The sequence below is a fragment of the Convolutriloba macropyga genome, chromosome 1, assembly GCF_964194025.1.
Source record: "Convolutriloba macropyga chromosome 1, txConMacr16.3, whole genome shotgun sequence".
Taxonomy (NCBI): domain Eukaryota; kingdom Metazoa; phylum Xenacoelomorpha; order Acoela; family Convolutidae; genus Convolutriloba; species Convolutriloba macropyga.
In genome coordinates this window covers 21,315,729-21,337,872 of record NC_134468.1, presented here as the reverse complement: position 1 = coordinate 21,337,872, position 22,144 = coordinate 21,315,729, and the positions used below count along the sequence as shown (strand labels likewise).

At 34.7% G+C, this 22,144-nt stretch overlaps 2 protein-coding genes across 2 annotated transcripts in view; both read right to left on the bottom strand.

The window, feature by feature from the left end:
- LOC142336380 (kelch-like protein 18) overlaps window positions 1–22,144 on the bottom strand; it is a 117,455-nt gene that overhangs the window by 28,322 nt on the left and 66,989 nt on the right. The gene's annotated exons all lie outside the window — the stretch shown is intronic.
- On the bottom strand, window positions 18,256–18,822 carry LOC142347072 (putative ribosome biogenesis protein RLP24). Its single transcript, XM_075398909.1, has one exon. The coding sequence runs from the start codon at window positions 18,808–18,810 to the stop codon at window positions 18,319–18,321; it is 492 nt and encodes a 163-aa protein (XP_075255024.1). The 5' UTR covers window positions 18,811–18,822; the 3' UTR covers window positions 18,256–18,318.

Below are 22,144 nucleotides of genomic sequence, written 5' to 3'. Positions count from 1 at the left end.
GACCGGTCAGCAATTTACGGCTACCCAAAGAACAAAAAAAACAGAAACAGCACATTCAGGAAAAAAAATTGAGCGAGAAGTGCCGAACACGTGCCGAAAGTGTTTTTTAAACAGCAAAGTTTCAATTTTTAACAGCAATGGGATTCTTCGTTTTTAACAATATGACTTCAAAAAATCTGAACAAATATATTAGAACCCCGAAATTTGAGAAAACTCGCACTATCAACGCCATTAAATTCCATTGCTTTCAATGGAAGCCAGTGTATACGCAAAACTTTGCCTCGATGCGACGAAAAGTATGTTTCTCAATCATAAGTCATCATTAAGACATTACAACAAGTCATTGACGATGAAAACAACAACAAATACAGGCAAAACCAAAAATTCAGTAGAAAAGTGCAAAAAAGTATCGAAGCAATTTAAACCAAAAGGTCTTCTTTGAACACTTTATATATGATCCATTGAACGTTTTCGCTGAAACAATGCGGGATTGAAGGCGTAAAACTATTAGGTAGAAGATAAAACCGCCAACCAGATTAACTTTAAGTTGAAGTAGAAAGGAAGGGAGTACTGTCAAAAATGAGACTGACTAACAGTTCACGAAAAAAAGTCGATATTGGTTAATGTTGCATTCTGTTCATAGAGATAACGGTCAGTTTCATCAAAAAACGACATAATCAGATGTCAACATTTGCTCCTGAAACGATACAGCGATTCTGACATCGAAAACAGTTCTGATTCAGCACTTATTTCGGCAATAATTATCAACAAGGAGGCTCGTTAAATATGCGTTTGCACATGTTCCGACCCGAGCTCATGTACACTTTTGACATACTTGTCAACCAAATGAAGATAACAAAAATAGATGTTTGAGTTTAAGAAAATCGTTCCACAACCTGACTATTAATTGAATTACATAATGTAATGCCTCATTACACCACCAATGAGATCTGCCATTAAAGAGACTACGAGAAAAAAACCGACAACAAAATAAGCAAAAACAAAAATTTCACGGCAGAAACCCAATATCTAAATTTAAAAGCGCCTAGTATCAACGTCAAAATGCAATCCGATAAAACCCTAACTACACAAATTTAGTTTTCCTAACTATACAGCAGATGGATACTTTCCTTAATGAGACTAGGTAACAATTCGACGAAGAGAAGAAAAAATGAGGTTAAAATCAAAAATCAATCAACATTTTTAAACCAAATAATTCCAGAAGTCTAAAAATCATTAGCTTATAATGAAATAATTCTTGATAAATTTACTAAAAAGATATCATGACACCAATGGGACCAGACTTTGGTTAGACTAAGCCATAGAAACGGACAAAAGAAGCAGACTACAAACGATTTGCGAAAACAAAGTATTGACACAATTAAAATCATTAGCTTTTATCTGAGATAATTTATTTTTAATTCAATTGCTGTTTATACTAATTCAGCTAAAGGATTTTAACTGAATTCACTTGCGCCACATTTGAAAACCATTGGGATCTGCTATAACGCGATTGTGCTGAAAGAAGAAAAAAAAGAAACACAAAAATTGACCACTCAAAAAACGTTTATGAAAACGCATTTTGTCCAACAAACAAAACATCAGTGACAACATGATATCAGTGAATTTGGTGTTTTTTAAAATACAAAAAATTGGATGGGACCTCTTAATGATGAAAATACATTATAATTTGACGAAAAGAACAACCAAAACTGAAAAGTTTGAAAAATCTTTGAAAATGTATAATGTCATTAACTTTAAGACTATTCGCTATAAACTTGTTGCTTCGGGTAAAATCTCCAATCAATTCTCAATTACAGACTGATGAGACCGGTCAGCAATTTACGGCTACCCAAAGAACAAAAAAAACAGAAACAGCACATTCAGGAAAAAAAATTGAGCGAGAAGTGCCGAACACGTGCCGAAAGTGTTTTTTAAACAGCAAAGTTTCAATTTTTAACAGCAATGGGATTCTTCGTTTTTAACAATATGACTTCAAAAAATCTGAACAAATATATTAGAACCCCGAAATTTGAGAAAACTCGCACTATCAACGCCATTAAATTCCATTGCTTTCAATGGAAGCCAGTGTATACGCAAAACTTTGCCTCGATGCGACGAAAAGTATGTTTCTCAATCATAAGTCATCATTAAGACATTACAACAAGTCATTGACGATGAAAACAACAACAAATACAGGCAAAACCAAAAATTCAGTAGAAAAGTGCAAAAAAGTATCGAAGCAATTTAAACCAAAAGGTCTTCTTTGAACACTTTATATATGATCCATTGAACGTTTTCGCTGAAACAATGCGGGATTGAAGGCGTAAAACTATTAGGTAGAAGATAAAACCGCCAACCAGATTAACTTTAAGTTGAAGTAGAAAGGAAGGGAGTACTGTCAAAAATGAGACTGACTAACAGTTCACGAAAAAAAGTCGATATTGGTTAATGTTGCATTCTGTTCATAGAGATAACGGTCAGTTTCATCAAAAAACGACATAATCAGATGTCAACATTTGCTCCTGAAACGATACAGCGATTCTGACATCGAAAACAGTTCTGATTCAGCACTTATTTCGGCAATAATTATCAACAAGGAGGCTCGTTAAATATGCGTTTGCACATGTTCCGACCCGAGCTCATGTACACTTTTGACATACTTGTCAACCAAATGAAGATAACAAAAATAGATGTTTGAGTTTAAGAAAATCGTTCCACAACCTGACTATTAATTGAATTACATAATGTAATGCCTCATTACACCACCAATGAGATCTGCCATTAAAGAGACTACGAGAAAAAAACCGACAACAAAATAAGCAAAAACAAAAATTTCACGGCAGAAACCCAATATCTAAATTTAAAAGCGCCTAGTATCAACGTCAAAATGCAATCAGATAAAACCCTAACTACACAAATTTAGTTTTCCTAACTATACAGCAGATGGATACTTTCCTTAATGAGACTAGGTAACAATTCGACGAAGAGAAGAAAAAATGAGGTTAAAATCAAAAATCAATCAACATTTTTAAACCAAATAATTCCAGAAGTCTAAAATCATTAGCTTATAATGAAATAATTCTTGATAAATTTACAAAAAAGATATCCTGACACCAATGGGACCAGACTTTGGTTAGACTAAGCCATAGAAACGGACAAAAGAAGCAGACTACAAACGATTTGCGAAAACAAAGTATTGACACAATTAAAATCATTAGCTTTCATCTGAGATAATGTATTTTTAATTCAATTGCTGTTTATACTAATTCAGCTAAAGGATTTTAACTGAATTCACTTGGGCGACATTTGAAAACCATTGGGATATGCTATAACGCGATTGTGCTGAAAGAAGAAAAAAAGAAACACAAAAATTGACCACTCAAAAAACGTTTATGAAAACGCATTTTGTCCAACAAACAAAACATCAGTGACAACATGATATCAGTGAATATGGTGTTTTTTAAAATACAAAAAATTGGATGGGACCTCTTAATGATGAAAATACATTATAATTTGACGAAAAGAACAACCAAACTGAAAAGTTTGAAAAATCTTTGAAAATGTATAATGTCATTAACTTTAAGACTATTCGCTATAAACTTGTTGCTTCGGGTAAAATCTCCAATCAATTCTCAATTACAGACTGATGAGACCGGTCAGCAATTTACGGCTACCCAAAGAACAAAAAAAAACAAAAACAGCACATTCAGGAAAAAAAATTGAGCGAGAAGTGCCGAACACGTGCCGAAAGTGTTTTTTAAACAGCAAAGTTTCAATTTTTAACAGCAATGGGATTCTTCGTTTTTAACAATATGACTTCAAAAAATCTGAACAAATATATTAGAACCCCGAAATTTGAGAAAACTCGCACTATCAACGCCATTAAATTCCATTGCTTTCAATGGAAGCCAGTGTATACGCAAAACTTTGCCTCGATGCGACGAAAAGTATGTTTCTCAATCATAAGTCATCATTAAGACATTACAACAAGTCATTGACGATGAAAACAACAACAAATACAGGCAAAACCAAAAATTCAGTAGAAAAGTGCAAAAAAGTATCGAAGCAATTTAAACCAAAAGGTCTTCTTTGAACACTTTATATATGATCCATTGAACGTTTTCGCTGAAACAATGCGGGATTGAAGGCGTAAAACTATTAGGTAGAAGATAAAACCGCCAACCAGATTAACTTTAAGTTGAAGTAGAAAGGAAGGGGGTACTGTCAAAAATGAGACTGACTAACAGTTCACGAAAAAAAAGTCGATATTGGTTAATGTTGCAAAAAATTTTCGATATATAATTTTTAAAGCCTTAACAGCATTTTCACTCAATGGATTTCAACGAAAGACAATAAATACGCTCCGACGTTATAACAGTGATGTTTGTCATGTATAGGTAAACAAAAAGATATAAAAATAAGTCTTATGACTATGAAAACTACAACAAAAACAGGCAAAGACCAAAAATTCAGTAGAAGTGCAAGAAAGTGTCGAAGCCAATTAAACCAGAAGCTAATCTCTGAAAATTTTATCTATAAGCCATTGAACCTCTTCTCAAAGCCAATGAGAGCTATTATTATTGTTAGGATATATGATATTTCAAAAGGAACCAATAATACGATAACAAAAAAATTTAAATTTTTTTGGAAATCTTGTATCATTGAAGTCATATAACTATTAGCTAGAAGAGAAAACAGCTAACCTGATTAACTTTAGTTGCAGTACGAAGGAACGGGTCCTGTCATTATTGAGAGTGACAAACAGGTCACCAAAATAAGTTTATGATTTGTTAGTGTAAGATTTTTTTTCGAAAATTTATCTTTAAATACTTAACAGTCATTAGCTGTCTACTCAAAGCACTAGATAGGTTGACTTAAAGCTCACTACGAAACATGAAAACTCAGAGTCGAAGCCAAGAGAACATGAGCAATCCCTTGAAAACAAAATTTTTTGTTCATTGTGCTTAATTTAACAGTACATGAGGTTTGTCATTAACTGAACCGTGATAGGAAAAGTGACTAGTCTCTAGGTGACTTAAAAAAACAAAAAATTGAAAAGTTTTCTAAAAAAAGCTCTCAAATCGAATTCAATTTTTTTGATAGTGAACTTCTCTATGAGACCAGAACTAGTCTCTTTATCGCCTTAAGTCTATTAGGAACACAAAATTAATTCATGTTGTCGCGTGAAAAGCAAATTTGAAGAACTATTTTTTATAGACAATATGTTAATTTAAAGAAAAATTGAATTAAAAGTGAACAAAAAAAGCATGCCTTGTTCACACAAAACTTCAATCCTCGATAACTCCTCGAAAAAAAAACGATATTAAAAAAATCTGTACTTTCAAATTCTACGTTGGACCAGCTGTTTAATGATACCATTCACATTTCTCTACGATGAATATTTCAATTGGCCAAAACTGTCTGAACAAAACAAACCTATTTGAGTATACAGTTCCTCCCCCCACAAGTGGGGTCGCAACAATAAGATAACTCATCTAATTCATTTCCCGATAAGAAGAAAGGAAATTGTTAACATAGAGCACTGAATTAGACCGTGCCGATAAATTAGTATTTCAGATAATAAAACAAGAAAAATGAGAAATCAAGGATAAAAGAACTTAAATCAACTCATAGCATAACGAAAAAAAACTACTCAATGCTAATAATTTCAATCTTAAATATGCATCAAAACAACGAAAGAAATAAAAGACAGATTCACCGCCAGTCCTGTAATAGACCACTAGAATTTTTGGGTTAGAATTGGACTGTCGACACCACACTATTGACCTGTAACTAGTAAATGTTCGTAACATTTAAAGTACATTAAGCGAGTTCAAAAGTCATTTTTTGAGTGAGATAAGTCACGCAATTGACCCAAAAGCAGAACAAATGACGTCATGAACACAAACTCTAACTGCAAAGCAGTAGAAGTCATTGAAATTGATAAAGTCAATGGTCGCAGGAATCATCGATGGAGACGATGATTATAAAACATGGCAGGACAAGTGCTGAAATCTAATCCAAAGAAATGAATGAATAACGTAGTACCACTTTACCTGACAAACAGATCAGGTAAACAGCGCCAGCCAAAAAAAAGCAATCTCAAAAGTTGAGAAACAAGAATGAAGCATGCATTTAACAAGCATATAATCATTGCTAAAACTCTAGAGGCTTATACCTGAAGGCCAAATTAGATCGAAATAAATATACCTACTATCCCATGCACAAGTCTTGAAACAGCTTTCCTTTAATCGCCAATAAAAATAGCACAAATTGAAAAATATGGCAAATATCTTAAAAAACTGAAAATTGGAAAAATTAAAAAAATTTCTTAATTTCGCCATATTAAAAAGTTCCAAGCCAATTGCTTTCTCTGGAATCTGTGCAATGACCTAACTGCAAGACCTAAAAAAGTTTCACTTGCCTGCTACAAATCGTAAACTCTGAAAATGACTAAAAACAGTGAATTTCAAAAGAATTGCAAATTTTAATAAAAGGTTAAAAATTTTTTATATAAGTTTCTTTAGAACAAATTAATTGCCTCCGGAAGCTATCAAATAGCTCAATTTCAAGCCCTAAAAACTTGCCTTGACTCATAAAGATCGATGAACTAGAAACAACAAAAAACTTCAGAAACACTGAAAAAACCTAATTATTATCAAATGAAACTTTTTACATTAAAAAGTTGGATACCATTCTATTGCTCACAGCAACATGCCGGAGCTAAAAAGTTTTATATGCCCACAACGATTCAAAAACTTCGAAAAACACTAATTACAGAAAATTTTAAAACAATTGCGAATTTTAAGTGTTGCTAAAATTAGTTTCTTCAGAACCTTTTGAATGTCTCTAGAGACTACCCTTCGCCCAATTTCCAGCCCCAAAAAATTTCAATTGGCTCATAAAAATCGATGAACTAGAAACATGACAAAAACTTCCGAAACAATGAAAAAAAAACAGTTTTCATCAAAAAACTGAAAAAAAAAATTCGGGACATTAAAAAGTTGAATACCATTCCATTGCCCATAGGAACTATGCAGTAATATGCAAGCAAACCTTGGAGGAGCTTACCACACATTTTAGACAAGAAAAGTGAACAAGCAAAAAATACCTTAAAAAATTTGAAATTGCAAATTTAATAAATTGCCGAAATTCTTGCTAAAATGTTGAAAACAACTTTACCGCCATTAAAAACTATGTAGAAACCTATTATTAAACCCTAGAGGAGGTTTTCTGGCCTCACAGACTGCAGGAACTCAAAAAACGACAACAATTTTGGTGAGTTACGTCAAGCAATTGACCTAAAAGCAGAACAAATAACGTAACCAAAAGAATTTTTTACTGCAAATCAGTAGAAGTCACTTAAACTGAAAGTCAATGGTCGCAGGAATCATCGATGAAGACGACTACTAAAAAAATGGCAGGACAAATGCTGAAATATAATCCAAAGAATTGAATGAATAACTTCGTACCACTTTACCTGGCAAACAGATCAGTTGAACATCGCCAGCCAAAAAGAAAACCAATCTCAAAAGTTGAGAAACAACAATGAAACAATCTAAACAAGAATATAATCATTGCTACATTTGAGGCTTCTACCCTGAAGGCAAAATTTGATCTAAAAAAATACTCACTATCCCAAGCACAAGCCTTGAAAGAGCTTTACTTTAATCGCCAATAAAAATAGCAAAAATTTAGAAATAAGACAAATATCTAAGAAATTAAAAATAGGAAGATTTAAAAAGTTTCTTAATTTCGCAATTTTAAAAAGCTCCCAGCCATTTGTTTTCTCTTCAATCTGTCCAGTATTCCATCTGTAAGCCCTAAAAAAGCTTCATTTGCCCGTTACGATTCATAAACTTTGAAATTGACTAATAAAACAGACAATTCAAAAACAATTGCAAATTTTAATTAGACTGCAAAAATTTTTCAATTAGTTTATTTACACCATTTCATCGTCTCCAGACGCTATCCACTAGCCCAATTTTAGGCCTTAAGAAGTTGCATTGGCTCGTAAAGATCGATCAACTAGAAACATAAAAAACATCAAATTCAACGAAAAAACTTGCATCAAAAATTGCAAGAAGTTGTGATATTAAAACATTGAATACCATTCCATTGCCCACAGCAACTATGCTGAAACATACTAGCAAACGCCAAAGAAGCTTAACAGACTAATCAGACAAGAAGAGTGCAAAAAAGAAATACCTTCAAAAAAACTGTGCAAATCTTCAAAAAGTGCAAATTTAATCAGAAAATTGCTGAAATTCGTTATAATTAAATGTTGAAAACAACTTCATTGCCACTAAAAACTATGCAGAAATGTACTATCAAGCTCTAGTAGTCTTTTTCTGGACCCTGAGGCTGGAAAAACTTGAATGGAAACAATTTTAGAAAAACCTTCAGAAACAGAAAGTTTTCTTAAAAAGTTGCTAGAATTCATGACATTAAAATATTGAAAACCGTTGAAATCCCATTAGTAATTATGCAGCAACTTATTTTCAAACCCTCCAGAAGGTTTCATAGCAACTGAGTCTGGAAAAACTCAAATAACGACGGAAATTTTGGCGAGGTAAGTCACGCAATTGACCTCAAAGCAGAACAAATGACGTCACGAACAGAAATTTTTACTGTTAAGCAGTAGAAGTAACTGAAATTGAAAAAGTCAATGGTCGCAAGAACCATCGATAGAGACGACGAATAACAAAACATGACAGAAAAAGTGCTGAAACACGATCCAAGAAACGAATGAAGAACGTAAAACTACTTTACCTTACCAGCTTTTCAGTGAAACGGCGCCAGCCAAAAAGAAGAACAATCACAAAAGTTGAAACAAAAATGAAACAAACTAAACAATATAATCATTGCTAAACTCTTGAGACTTTTAACCTGAAGGCTAATCTTGATCCAAATAAAAATACCCACCATCCCAAGCACAAGCCTTGAAAGAGCTTTATTTTAATCGCCAAAATAGCATAAATTGAGATTATGGCAAATACTTAAAATAGAAAATTGGAAAAAATGAATGAAGTTTCTGAAATTCGCAAAAACAAAATCTTCAAGCCACTTGTTTTTTCTGGAATCTGTCCCGTATTCTATCTGCAAGACCTAAAAAATCTTCGTTTGCCCTTTACGATTCGTAAATTTTGAAAACGATTAAAAATATTGAAAATTTGAAAACAATTGCAAAATTAAATCAAATGTTGCTAAACTTTTGATTAAGTTTCTTCACACCACTTCATTGTCTTCAGCGGCTATCCATTAGCCCAATTTCAAGCCTTAAAAAGTTGCATTAGCTCATAAAGATCGATGAACTAGAAACATAACATAAGCTTCACAACCATCGAAAAAAAACTTCAATTTTCATGATAAATTGTCAAGATTATCGACAAAAATGTTCAAAAAACCGCAAAATTTTGCAAAAATTAGTATCATTTTTCGTAAATATGTTGGGATACCAGAAGATAAAGCTCATAAAATTGCAATAGCAAGTAATTATATCTTGCAAAAGACCTTTATCAACTTTGACAAACGTCAATTTAAGACTAATCAAACAAAAATCTCAAAAAAACTTGAAAAATTTCCCCATCAAACTCCTAAAAATGATCTTTTAACCTTGAATTTAGGCCTTCCTAGCAACTTCAGCACTCTAAGCCCTTAAAAGACTACTAAAGCTACCTTAGAGCTTCTAATGCAACTGAATGCCCACTGGGCCTTACCTGTTTAATCCTTTTTGGAAAGATCAAAGTCCTGAAAATTGCGTGAAAACATCTTACAAAAAAGACAGAGCACCAATACAATCCAATTCTCGGATTGTAAAAAAACACGAATTCCCCAAATAATAGCCGCTATCGCTTCGCGGCTATTAAAAAATTGGAAGAAATATCGCGGATCAGATCACATGAATGCAAAATAATCAACAAAGAAAATATTTGCAGCTCTTTCAACAGAAGCAAAAATGGGGCTAAAATAAGATATTTCTTTCCAAAATAACAGACACGCGAACTAACTCCAACGGTTCCTAGATAAATGCAGCAGAAACGAAATTGACAAGGGATATCTCTTCAATTAATACATTAAAAAATGAGATTTTAAACATTAAGCTTTGGAGTTTTCACTTTCTACCAAGTTATCGATAACCACAATAAACAAATCTCCAGGTAGGCCACTTGCTAGTTCATGAGCTAGAGACTGTTTCTGTCTGTACCACAGATTGTTGTTTCAACATACCTCTCGACTTCGTCAAAAAAAATTCTATTTGCTATTAGTTAAGATTGAAACTGTTTATTGAAACTGGCAAAAATTATTGAAGCTCAACAAATATATCTTGCCGTTCAAGAAGTTGCAAATCAAAAAAAATGTCGAAGGAACCAAAAACAAAAAGCTTCTTAATCAAAAAAAATTAAAATGTGTTTGAAGAAAAATCGTAAAACCAAAATTTTAAGTGGACGAAACTAATAAAAAACTCAATAAATTCAGGATTTTTATATTTCGTTGCGAAACTCAAATACAGATTAGTTGTTTCAAGAAGTTGTCTTTTCTTTTTTAATTTGCATCATCTGCATCTTACGTATGATTTTTGGATGGGAGGAAACGCTAGGTAGCCTTAAAGTTCTCTTTAGGTCAAACCATAAAAAGACGATTACACAACTTCATCATATAAACTAAAGGAATTTATACAACTAAATTAAAGGAATTTAAAATTTGTAAATACATTTAAAGCCAACCGAAACTTCATTTCTTGTTGTTTCCAACAGAATTTGGGATACTTAATTTGAAATAATAAAACTATTCTAAATATTGATTGAGATGAATTATTTCTACGGCGAAGAATAAGGCAGCAATGCGCAACAGAGAAAGATTGCAGATAGCTTTTAAGGAAACTCAGTTTAAAGGAATCCTCGTTGCGTATTCAAAATTGTCGAGCCTCTAATTAATCAGAAGACAAATTTAAAACTAATTCATGTATACCAAAAAATGTTAATCAAATACTGCTATTTTGAGTCGCGGACGAGAAAATGTTAAAATTCTTGTGATAATTTTTTTGTTTAAAACTAAACACTAAGTGTGATAGAAGAAAAGGATTCTCAATTTGATTTTAATCGGAGACAAACCACATGAGTTCAAAAATGATTAAAGGCTGAAGAATAATGAAGGATTTTTACATAGCCTTGCGTTACCAAAATTTGCCTTACATATGTTTCGCAGTCTCTTCTCATACATCTGTTTGCACTTTTAGCCCAGAGAAAACTTGAAGATAACAGAAATGCAATTCTATTATCAACAAAAATTCAGCAGATTCTATTAATTTTTCCATTTTTCGATTTTTTAACCAATTATCGAGGTTTGTGCTCTATCAACCCCATTTGTTATCTGACTTAAACTTTTCATTAGTTCTAGATCCCTTCATTGTCTTTCTTAACCATTCTTATGTATTTTCATCTAAGAACCAGGTTTTTGTTCATATCTTTTGTTTTTTTTTTACATTGGTGTTACTTCTATCAATTAGGGAAAAATCATTAATGACATTAGCTCTTATTAGAAAAACGATTAAATATACTTTCACAATCCTTTTCTTTTCCGAAAAAAATTTTTGATGGAGTTTATTAATCAAAAGAGTCCTAAATTCATTAAAATCTTCACTAGTTCCAAAACCGTAATAACTTTGATAGGAACGTAAATTTTATATACAAATATAGAAAGCAAAAGATGGCGTTCGAATTTTTTCATTTTTTTGTTTTTTCTTCCTAAACATTTAATCAATTCAAACTCTTGTGGACAATAGAATTTTGATTATAGATACAAGCTTCACGAACAAGAAAAACAGGTGGATTGACTTCCTTTTTCCTTAAAGAAAAAACACTACAGTCGGACCAACTATTCAACCAACGGCTTGCGGGGCGATTTGATTCAGAGAGGGCTGTAGACTAGATAAATTTGTATGTGAGCCATTCAGACAAGGCAGGGTTTTGAATCATAATTTGAAACAAAAAAGAGACGTTTAAAATAATTGCTTCAAATTTCGTTGGAGTGCAGCTAGAAAGAAGAAATTATTTCTCCAAAGAAATAATATACATAGATAATTTAATAGATTATCTCGAAGAGGACAGGAGGACGGGGCAATGCTGCCCTCTAGGTTCTTACCCTAGCTAAGTTGAAAGCAATTTGTGACAAGATCGATCGATTTTTTTTATTTATGCTAAAATTTTCCCTAACTCCTTCAGTTTCGAGAGAAAAAAATGCAATCTGATTACTTTAGTAGCGCCAAAGCAGGGGCCGCTACAAAATTTTGATCTGTTCATTGTAGTAAAAATTCACATGATATCTTATTTGATAACCTGCATTTGATAACCTGAACATTCATGCCTAAAAAAATTGTAAAGTTCATTTAAAAATCGAATTCACTGAGCACAAGGTATCCAGGAGAACCGATTCTCTCAAAATATGATAAAAGCCCGTGATTTCCTTCGGTTTCATAATTTGCATTTTTCAAAAATGCATTTTGATTACTTTAGTAGCGGCAAAGCAGGGGCCCATACAAATTTTTTTATCTGTTCATTGCAGTAAAAATTCACATGATATCTTATTGCAATTGATAACCTGTACATTCATGCCTAAAAAAATTGTAAAATTCATTTAAAAATCGCATTCACTGAGCACAAGGCATCCAGGAGAACCGATTCTCTCAGTTTATGATAAAAGCCCGTGATTTCCTTCGTTTTAAAATTTTCAAAGTTTTTTGTCAATGGTTCCACTTTTACGAAGACTATTAAAAAGTTTGATGCAACGCAAGGAGACTGAACGCCTCTGGAAGGCATTTTTTTGCAGGACTGTTCTTTGAGTAATTTAATCTGGGTATTTCTAGTGCGTCTTACTTCATTGTGATATTCGAAAAAACTATTTAAGTTACCATCACTATGAATTCCCTACAGTGATTTTACAACAAATAGGCAATTCCTATAAGTGTAGCTCACAAACAGTTAGTAATTTATTCCTCACGAATTAATCATCCATGACTGTTTTTCTATCCCGGAAATAAATGAGCCTCAATATTTTCTTCTGTTGAATGTGGAGAGGTCTCAATGTCGTGAAGCTACAGCATCCGTAAATAAGTAAATAGTTAATGAGCTGAGCTCTCGGAACATTATACCGCAGTTTAGATATTATACCGGCTTGTCTAGCAAGTCGAGACCTAATACTATCTACCTGTTTACAGAACAATAACTTCGAGTCCAAATATACTCCGAGATATTTACAGCACATATTGTTGTTCACAATAGAATCATTTATAAGGAAGGAGGAAACAACTAGCTTATTAGCGGCTAACCGGGGGCTCAGTGAATTGAGCTCATCCTGAATCAGGTTTTCATGAAGTCCTGTTGCAGTAACAGTTGTGCCGTCAGCGAATAGAATAACATCTAGGTGTTGCGACAGGCACGCTGTAAGTCGTTAACATATATGATGAATAGCAATGGAACTAGGATGGTTCCCTGAGGAACACCAAAAGTGAAAGTCTCCCATGACAATGAGCTGCCGTTCAATGATAAAAATTGTTTCCGATCGAAATACATATGATTTGAACAACTCAATTGCAATTCCTTGAATTCCAAAGCTCTCAAGTTTACTTAGTAGAATACTATGGTCTATGGTATAGAATGCCTTACGAAGGTCCAGGAAAAAGGATGTGACATTTTTTCTCTCTTTCAATCGCAGATTTTTAGTATATTGAACCAATGCATCAACAGTGCAATTTTTTCACGGAATCCATATTGTTAACAAGAAAGCATATCAAATCTATCGAAGTAGTTATATATCAGCTTGAAGATTGCCCTCTCAAAAACTTTGCTAAACACGCATAATAGAGATATTGGACGATAATTGCCTTCTGTTTAGTTCAACCTTTGTGGAGCGGAATGACTTAGGCATTATTCAGATCAGTAGGAAATACTAGCTTAAATTTTTCTGGAAACTTTTTGGATATTTTTTTTAAATTTTAGGTTATCATAGTGAACTTCCTTTTGCTATAGGCTGGATTAACTGAAATTCAAATATATAGCATTAGGCATTCACTCAACCTATCTTTTCTCCATATCCCCCTTTTTTCGACTTATCATTTGAGCCTATATGCTAGGACAATGGAGTTTCTCTTTTCTCACCACGTAGCGCAGACAAAAAAATAAAAATTGACTGAAAAAAGTCGGCCTCGTATACACATTCCCCCAATTTTTGACAAAACAATTATTGCGAAAATAAAGAGACACTTAAAAGCAGAAAAGTTGATGACTTAAACGCACAAAGACGATGGATTAAAAACAACCATTTAAATAGGAATAAGGGTCATATAAAAAGCTTCCGCTATTTTATCTGATCGTTCAAAAAAAATTATGAATTTTTTTACTGAATATCACTGGATATCTTTCCTATCAAATCTTCACTGAAAGAAGCAGGACTTTTCGATGTCACAATTGCGCCAGAAATGATTGCATTATTTTAGTTTGAAAAAGCTCGCACAAATTCGATGCACCGAGTAACATCGGGCACGTTGATAAAATACTTTACAAGCGCTTGCAGATTTGTTTGAAAGAAAGGAGAAAGCGATTTATATTACAAAAACAAATGAACAGAACAGTAAATCATAAACGACGAACGTCAAACGAATTGCTCTCAAAAGACTAGTGAGCGGTTGACTTCTCCAGAAGTAGATAGCAGCATGACTTAGGGAGGCCAGCTTTAGCTTTAGTGGGAGTAATAGGAGGATGGATTAAGTGAAATTCGAAAATAGAGCTTTAGATATTCCCTCAATTTGCCTTTTCCCTATCCCCCATTTTTTCTTATTTTACTTTGAAACTTATACCTCGCATATACATTCCCCCAAATTTTCTGAGTAAAATTTAACTCAGATGATGGATTAATAACAAGTGTTTCAACATTTTAAAACGAAAATAAGGTTTAAGTAGAAACTTTATCAATTTTCCCTGAGCGTGCAAAAAGTTTCGGCGCTTTTCCTATGAAATCTTTTATGAAAGAAGCAGTACTCTGCGTTTTTGATTTATCAAATTGCCTCGCCAATTTTGCATACCTGTCGCTGCGCGTTTGAATGGTTTACTCAAAACTTTTCATTGCGGTCTTTCTAAGGAAATACTAAGGCCTTCCTTTATTCTCATACATCAATGTGAAAAAAGTAGGTCATTTTGACATAACCCGATCCATGCCACTGGATCCAATTTGAGAAGACAAACTTAAAAATAGAAAAAATCAACCATCATTTAAAGATTAGAGCATGTCGAGCTCAAGGGATATATTTGTAGTCAGGTACTGTTTGAAGGTCATCTATATGTCATACGCAGAGCGGCTATCAGTTTCAGAAACTCTAAGAACCACCCGTCGCATCATGAAGTTATCTCATATACTGCTTCTGGGAATCGCATATTTAGATAATTAAGTGACTAGTTATCTGAAAGGCTCTAGTTGGCTGAACTTAATCCCCTCCGGGCGTAACCTGATCATCCAGTTTTTGAGGACGAAAAGTCAAAAGGATCAAACAAAAAATCTGTCCAGCGAAAAATCGCTTTAAAATATAGCCGGTAGAATACTTGCGGCCACGTGTATTTCCCATTATAGCCCCCAGCTTAGTGGTCAGATAACCCATAGCCCCTCCAATCATGGTAATTATATCACATAATGGGGGCTATAATTTCATGGGGGGGCTATAATGGGAAAGACCCGAAGCGATTAGAGGAATCGTGCAACAAAATCTGTAACTAACGCTACCAATTTCAGAAAAATCGAAAACAAACAAAGCATTATATTGTCAGAAGCAATAATTTTAAGTTAGGAATGTGATTAGCTGTGTGGGGGGGGGGCGTAGGTTGGTGCGGAGGGTATGTGTAGTAGCTGGATGTAGGGGTATGGGGGTTAATTTGACGGAGGGGGGGGGGGGTTGTACGGGTAAGGTAGTTGGGGGTGCAAGCAAGGTGGTTGGAGGGGTATGACCCGGGGTAATAAATGCCCAGAGGGTAATTAGGAGGTAGGTGAGGGCGTGGGTGGTAGCTTTGTCAGGGGGTTTGCTGAGTAGGTGGTTGGCCTTTATGTTTAATATGTATTACTAACAGTAATACACACCTTGAACATAACAAGCAGTTCCCAATTAATAAACATTACAAACTAAGATACTGCTAAAGTCCATTGTTCGAAAACAGAAGTCAATTTTCGGATCTTTTCTGCTAGCGCACCCCAGCCTTATATAGCCGTTAAATTTGCACCCCCCAAAATTTAAGTTTTCGCGAATTGTGAGAGCGATATTTGCATTTCATTGAAACAAGAGGTAGATTGAAGTGTCTAGGTAGATTGAAGGCACTTTTAGAATAGTTTCCTTAAAAAGTTTTAAAAAATCAAGCCCTTATTGCAGCCAATAACACCAAAAATGATCTAATACAGAAATTTTTCTTGATAATTACGTTATATGCAACAAATTTTGGTTGAATACGTAATACTTTCAAACCATAGCTGTGCTAGCTTTTAGTAAATGCATATTGCTCATGTATGTTCACGTATAAGATTACTTAGCTTTAACAATATGTTTACACATTTATAAATGGGGGGTGCCTAACTAAGCGCGGGGGGGGGGGGGGCTAGCAGAAAAGATCCCAATTTTCAAAAACGAGTTAAATGTTTGAAAATAAAGAATAAAGTCGAATGTTTGAAAATAAAGTCGAAATATGATTCAGCTTCAAAAAAACCTCTGTAATACTAATACTCCTCTTCGAGTCGTAAAAAGACCACAGGACTAATATAATTGCTATAAAAACTACTTGAGAGCAATTATATAAAGCAACATCACTAAAATTGAAAAGCATCCAAAAAGGAGTAAAAAGCACTAAATTAGATGAATACCAAGCAAACCGGAAATAGGTCAGGCGCTTGCAAATTTCGGAGAATATAAGTACAACACAATTAATATTACAAAACATGTACAAATCATAACCGATTACCGTCGCGCGACTTAATCTCAGCCGACTTGTGGTCAGTGGTTTTTGTCTGCAGCAAACTGTGTCCAAGAAAGGCGAGCTTTATATGATTTAAAGGGGGAGGGATGAGCATGTGAGAGGAGGGGTGGGTGCTGATTGCAGGTTTGGGCTAGCTTGAGGGGTGAAGGTTGGAATGATTCGGAGAAGGTAGTGCGTTTAGGGTTAAGTGGGAGGGTTCAAACTCTTAGAACCGACCTTCAAGCCATAAATTTGTGTCAAACAGTTTCGAATTGATGTCTCTCCACTAAGAAATAAACATACATGACTGATGACCAACGAATCTTTATCACACAACCAGGGACATAAATTATATACTCGTGATCAATTTAACCAGAAAAAAACTAGCAAGGGGGTTGGTAAGGGTGAGGTAGTTGGGAGGGGGTCCCAAAGCAGGGGGGGGGGGGGCTTGTACGTGTAAGGTAGTTGAGGGGTGTAGGCAGGGGTTAGATAAATGCCCTGAGGTGTAGTTGTGGGTAGTGGTGGTTGGTGGAGAGATAGGCAGGTGGTTTACTGGGTGGGTGTTTGGTCTGTAGTTTGAATACGTAGGAATACAGAATCAAATTCTGAAGAACAGCAAAAAGTGTCAGACGAATATTGCTCTAGCAAAAAAATGCATTAAAAAATCACAGGACTAATATAATTGCTACGAACTTCGTTTGAGGGCAATTAAACATAGCAACATCGCTAATATTGAAAAGCATCCAAAAAGGAATCAAAAGCATTAAAATAGATCAATACAACGCAAATCGGACACGGGAAAAGCGCTAGCAAATTTCGGAGAATAAATAAACCGTTCGAGACTTGAGTTGGGGGGAGTAGAAAAGGGAGGAGCAACCAAACCACCCAAAATTATCCTTAACACCATGAATTTAATGCTTCAACAATTTTGGTGAATCGTTTACGTTGAATGGGCTCGAACTAGAAGAGCCGTAAATTAAGAGACCTGCACAACGACTTAATGCTCTCGGGCCTTGCCAGATTGCTCTGCTTCTCTCGAAATTCAAATCGGTCGACAAAAGAAGCATAAAAGAGTATCAGGGCTAAAATGAACGCAACCAACTCTGACAAAATCTCTGATTACAGAAATGCTTTAAAAAATCGATCAAACAAATGCAAACTTTTCGCATCATAAAAACGAAATTCGTTGTTTCCTGGTATAAAACCAACAACAAAACCCAAAAAACAATGTCATTGAGCTAGTGCTTTGCAGCTAGAAAAAAACAGGTTCACCCAAATTGATCTTCTAAATTTCAGATTAGCGCTAATTGCTGCATACTGTAGCCGAAAACTAATTTTCCTCCATTTCAACCAAGTCCTCAATGTCAACATCTTCCAAAATTTGCACGACGGGTTTTTTCTGTTTCTTCTCCTTGAGTTCGAGGAGATGAATACCCTTCTTGATATCAACCTTGTCATTCGCCAATGTCAATCCTCTGCATTTTTCAACTCTGTTGATGGCAAACTGCTTCTGCCGTTTACTTTTGATTTCCTCAACAGCCATCATCGTCTTTACTGTCTCCTGCCAAAGCTCTCGTGAGTATTTTACAGGGACGTCTCGTCTTCTTTCGAACTCAAAGCATGGATCGATTGCAAGCTCTTTGCCGCGACCTTTCCTGTGAGTTTTAGTCCAACGCACTTTTCTCGGATTTCGCTTCTTCTTGAAGGCAGCGTTGCATTTCTTCGCGCAGAACTTGAACTGCTTGCAATCATTACGAATGAAAAGAATGCCACGTCCCGGGTGAATGGGACCTGAGCAAAAGAAACATCTATCAATGCGCATTAAGCAGATCTGAAAAATTTTGTTGCACATATATTTTTACTCATTCTACTTACTCGGTTGTTCACCAAATCTATCACTCGTGCGCTTAGTGAGACCAGAATCTCCAAAATACCCCAATTTTCTCATATACGACAGTAATTTTTTTCTTGGGGTGTTGTAATCAACTTTATTCGATTAAACCGAATGCTCCAGAGGTTGGTCAGATTTTAGGTGTGCAATAGTAGTACTAGTAGTAGAAGATAAGAATTAAAGGTTATATCTCTAAAATCTTTACACCGTGCTTTAAACATAAACAAACGCTGATTTCGCTATCGGATCTCTCGGAAAAACCACCTGCATCAGATTAAATCAACATGCTGCAATAACAGTTGCATAATTGAACGGTGAAAAAAAACTGACCCATGAAAACTAGAAGCTGATATCATAAGATACTTGCGTTTCACATATTGGGGTTCAGTCGGAGACAATAAACAGAATTCTAACACTGGGAAGAAGCTGGAAACTTCCATCATTAACGGCCACTTTGATATAATCATAGCTGAAGTCAATTCAAATATAGTTAAATTGTGAACAGGGTTTGGGACGCTTTCTGCAGCGAGCCTCCAAAACAACCCTTTCTATACTCAATTTGTGATGACTTAGTACTTGTGGTCGACCACTAGCGTTTAACTTCAAAAATCTAGCACTTAACTGATGGAGTTGGCGCGGTCCGTGAGATGATATCCAAAGACTCTCGTTGGTCAGCCGTTGGAATGCGATGTTTTAATTGTGAATGTATAAATCTTACTGTCAACCTGCAATTTCAATAAATAGGATTTTAGTCTGTGGACCCTTTTTCATTTTGGATCTGTTGTCCTAGCACCTTGTTATGAGAACTTTTTAGAGATCGTTGTGTTAAAATTTATTTTTAATTGAAGAAACTTTCAACAAAATAAGAAACACAACCGACTAAACGTCGGAATTGCTCTCGAACGACTAGTGGGAGCTCTAATAAATTGCAGCCTGCTTCAGTCGTGGGGGGGGGAGGGAGGGAGGGGGAGCCGAAGTTCGGAATGATCAGTTTATTAATCGCGCTTGAACGAAGTTCATAGCAATTATTGTAAACGTGTGTCTTTTTTATGCAAAATTTTCGCTTGACAATTTTGACTTTTCGAGTGAATTTTACGCCCTTGACTTTTTGCGTTTCCCGTGATCTAAAACTCTCTCAATCACAATTTCAAGCAGCTGAACTCAATTGACGGCAACTTAATACTAAAAAAGTCAAATGACAAGTGCGCCGAAACTGGTGCCATTTTTTACTTTAATTCTTTATAGTGGTATATGTTAACCTCTAATGTGGTTATTTGAAGCCTACTATTGAACTTCTTAGTCCCATTTAGGCTCACTCTCCCTCCCTCCCCCCCCCCCCCACGACTGAAGCAGGCTGCAATTGATTAGAGCTCCCACTAGTCGTTCGAGAGCAATTCCGACGTTTAGTCGGTTGTGTTTCTTATTTTGTTGAAAGTTTCTTCAATTAAAAATAAATTTTAACACAACGATCTCTAAAAAGTTCTCATAACAAGGTGCTAGGACAACAGATCCAAAATGAAAAAGGGTCCACAGACTAAAATCCTATTTATTGAAATTGCAGGTTGACAGTAAGATTTATACATTCACAACTAAAACATCGCATTCCAACGGCTGACCAACAATGGTCTCGGAAGCATATGAAATGGTAGAAAAGTTAGAGAGCACGCCAGACGCTGTGATTGAACTAGTTCACAAACTACAGGGACCCTAACTCAGAAAACCAATCATCACACTGCCAAAAATTAACATACACTAGCAGAAATCTGAGAAAAGAACTTTTTTCTCAGGAACATAAATCTGAGAAAAGTAATTTGCTGTTGAAGAACTTTCCTTCGGCACATTGCTAGCTTGCAATATTATTAAATTTGGTCAGTTTTTCAACCTGTTTGCGCTATTAAAACGAAAATTCTTATGTCTAAAATTAGCTTTTTCGCAGATGTTTAGTAATCCACTTTCGTCATTAGTTGTTTGTTTTCTAATGCTGTCTGTCTTTTGCTTTTCTTCCTCAGCTGATGTTTATATATAACCATTTTATTGATAGATTTTTAATCAATACGAAATGCTTTATGAAGACCTAGTGCTGGGAAGGCCCCGGACCAGCCAATATTCACCCAGTTTTGGAGAATTACCTTTCTTTTGTTTCTGAATTTACCTTTTTTATGTCTAAAATACATTAACAGCAATTTTGTCAGTTCAATTTTTGTGACCAGAAATGGGACCAGGGGATTTCAAAATTACATCATTCGCAGCATCATAAATGTAGCTCCGAGGAACAGATTATTGTTAAATCTGTAACACAACTGATTCAACAAAATAAACTTATTAGTTTGCAAGCTACTAAACTAGTCCAAATCACGAAGAACACATTTTAAAATCAGGATGATGATAGCCACAATTTATCAGCATACTAAAACAATAGCTTCGCATCATATCGTTAAGACACGTTATCTTGATCAAAGCAACAACATCAAAGTTCAGCCGGTAAAACTGGTAGTTGAGTCTGATAAGACATCGAGCGCATTCAAAGAAAAGCAACGTCGTGGATAATCAGTAACTGGGAAATTAGTTACAAGCAAAGACTGACCACACTGAAGTTGCTGCCTTTGTCATATTACTTTGAATTGCATGATCTATTAATGCTCATCTCACTGCTTAAGGGATCTCACAATATAAAAATACCCATTAAAACAAACAATAATGAAGGGTTGTTAAGCACACGTCAAAACGAGCTAATAACAATTAATAAAACAAGAACAAGGAAGGCTGATGAAAACTCTCTCTCTCTAGCTATTTTAGTAATGATCTTGCTCGGTCACAACCTTAGTTCAACTGGTTATTAAAACCGAGAAGCATTAGAATAAACGAACCATTAATATCTAAAATTGTTGATAGATTAAGTTCAGTTTCGTTATTACCCAGCGATCATGCATATAGCTCGTTTATGATACAAGATATACGCTCAATTTGATTCAGTTTAAAAACGAATAAAACTATTTCTGTTAACGTAATGTTTCAATTTCATTTACTGTCTGTGACACAAGGGAAAAGAAGAAAATGTGATCTCCTGATAGTTTCATTTCTGCAACACTATTATGGTTGAGGGAGCAGTTGGCAGAGTGTCAAGAAACGGTTAAACGTCTGGGGTCTTCTTTCAATTCAAAAACTCAACAGAGAAACTAGAGAATAAAATAAAAATTAAAAAAAATAGATTCCTCATTCTTTTTACCTGATGTCTTCAGATGATTTCAAAAAAGAAAAAAATTTG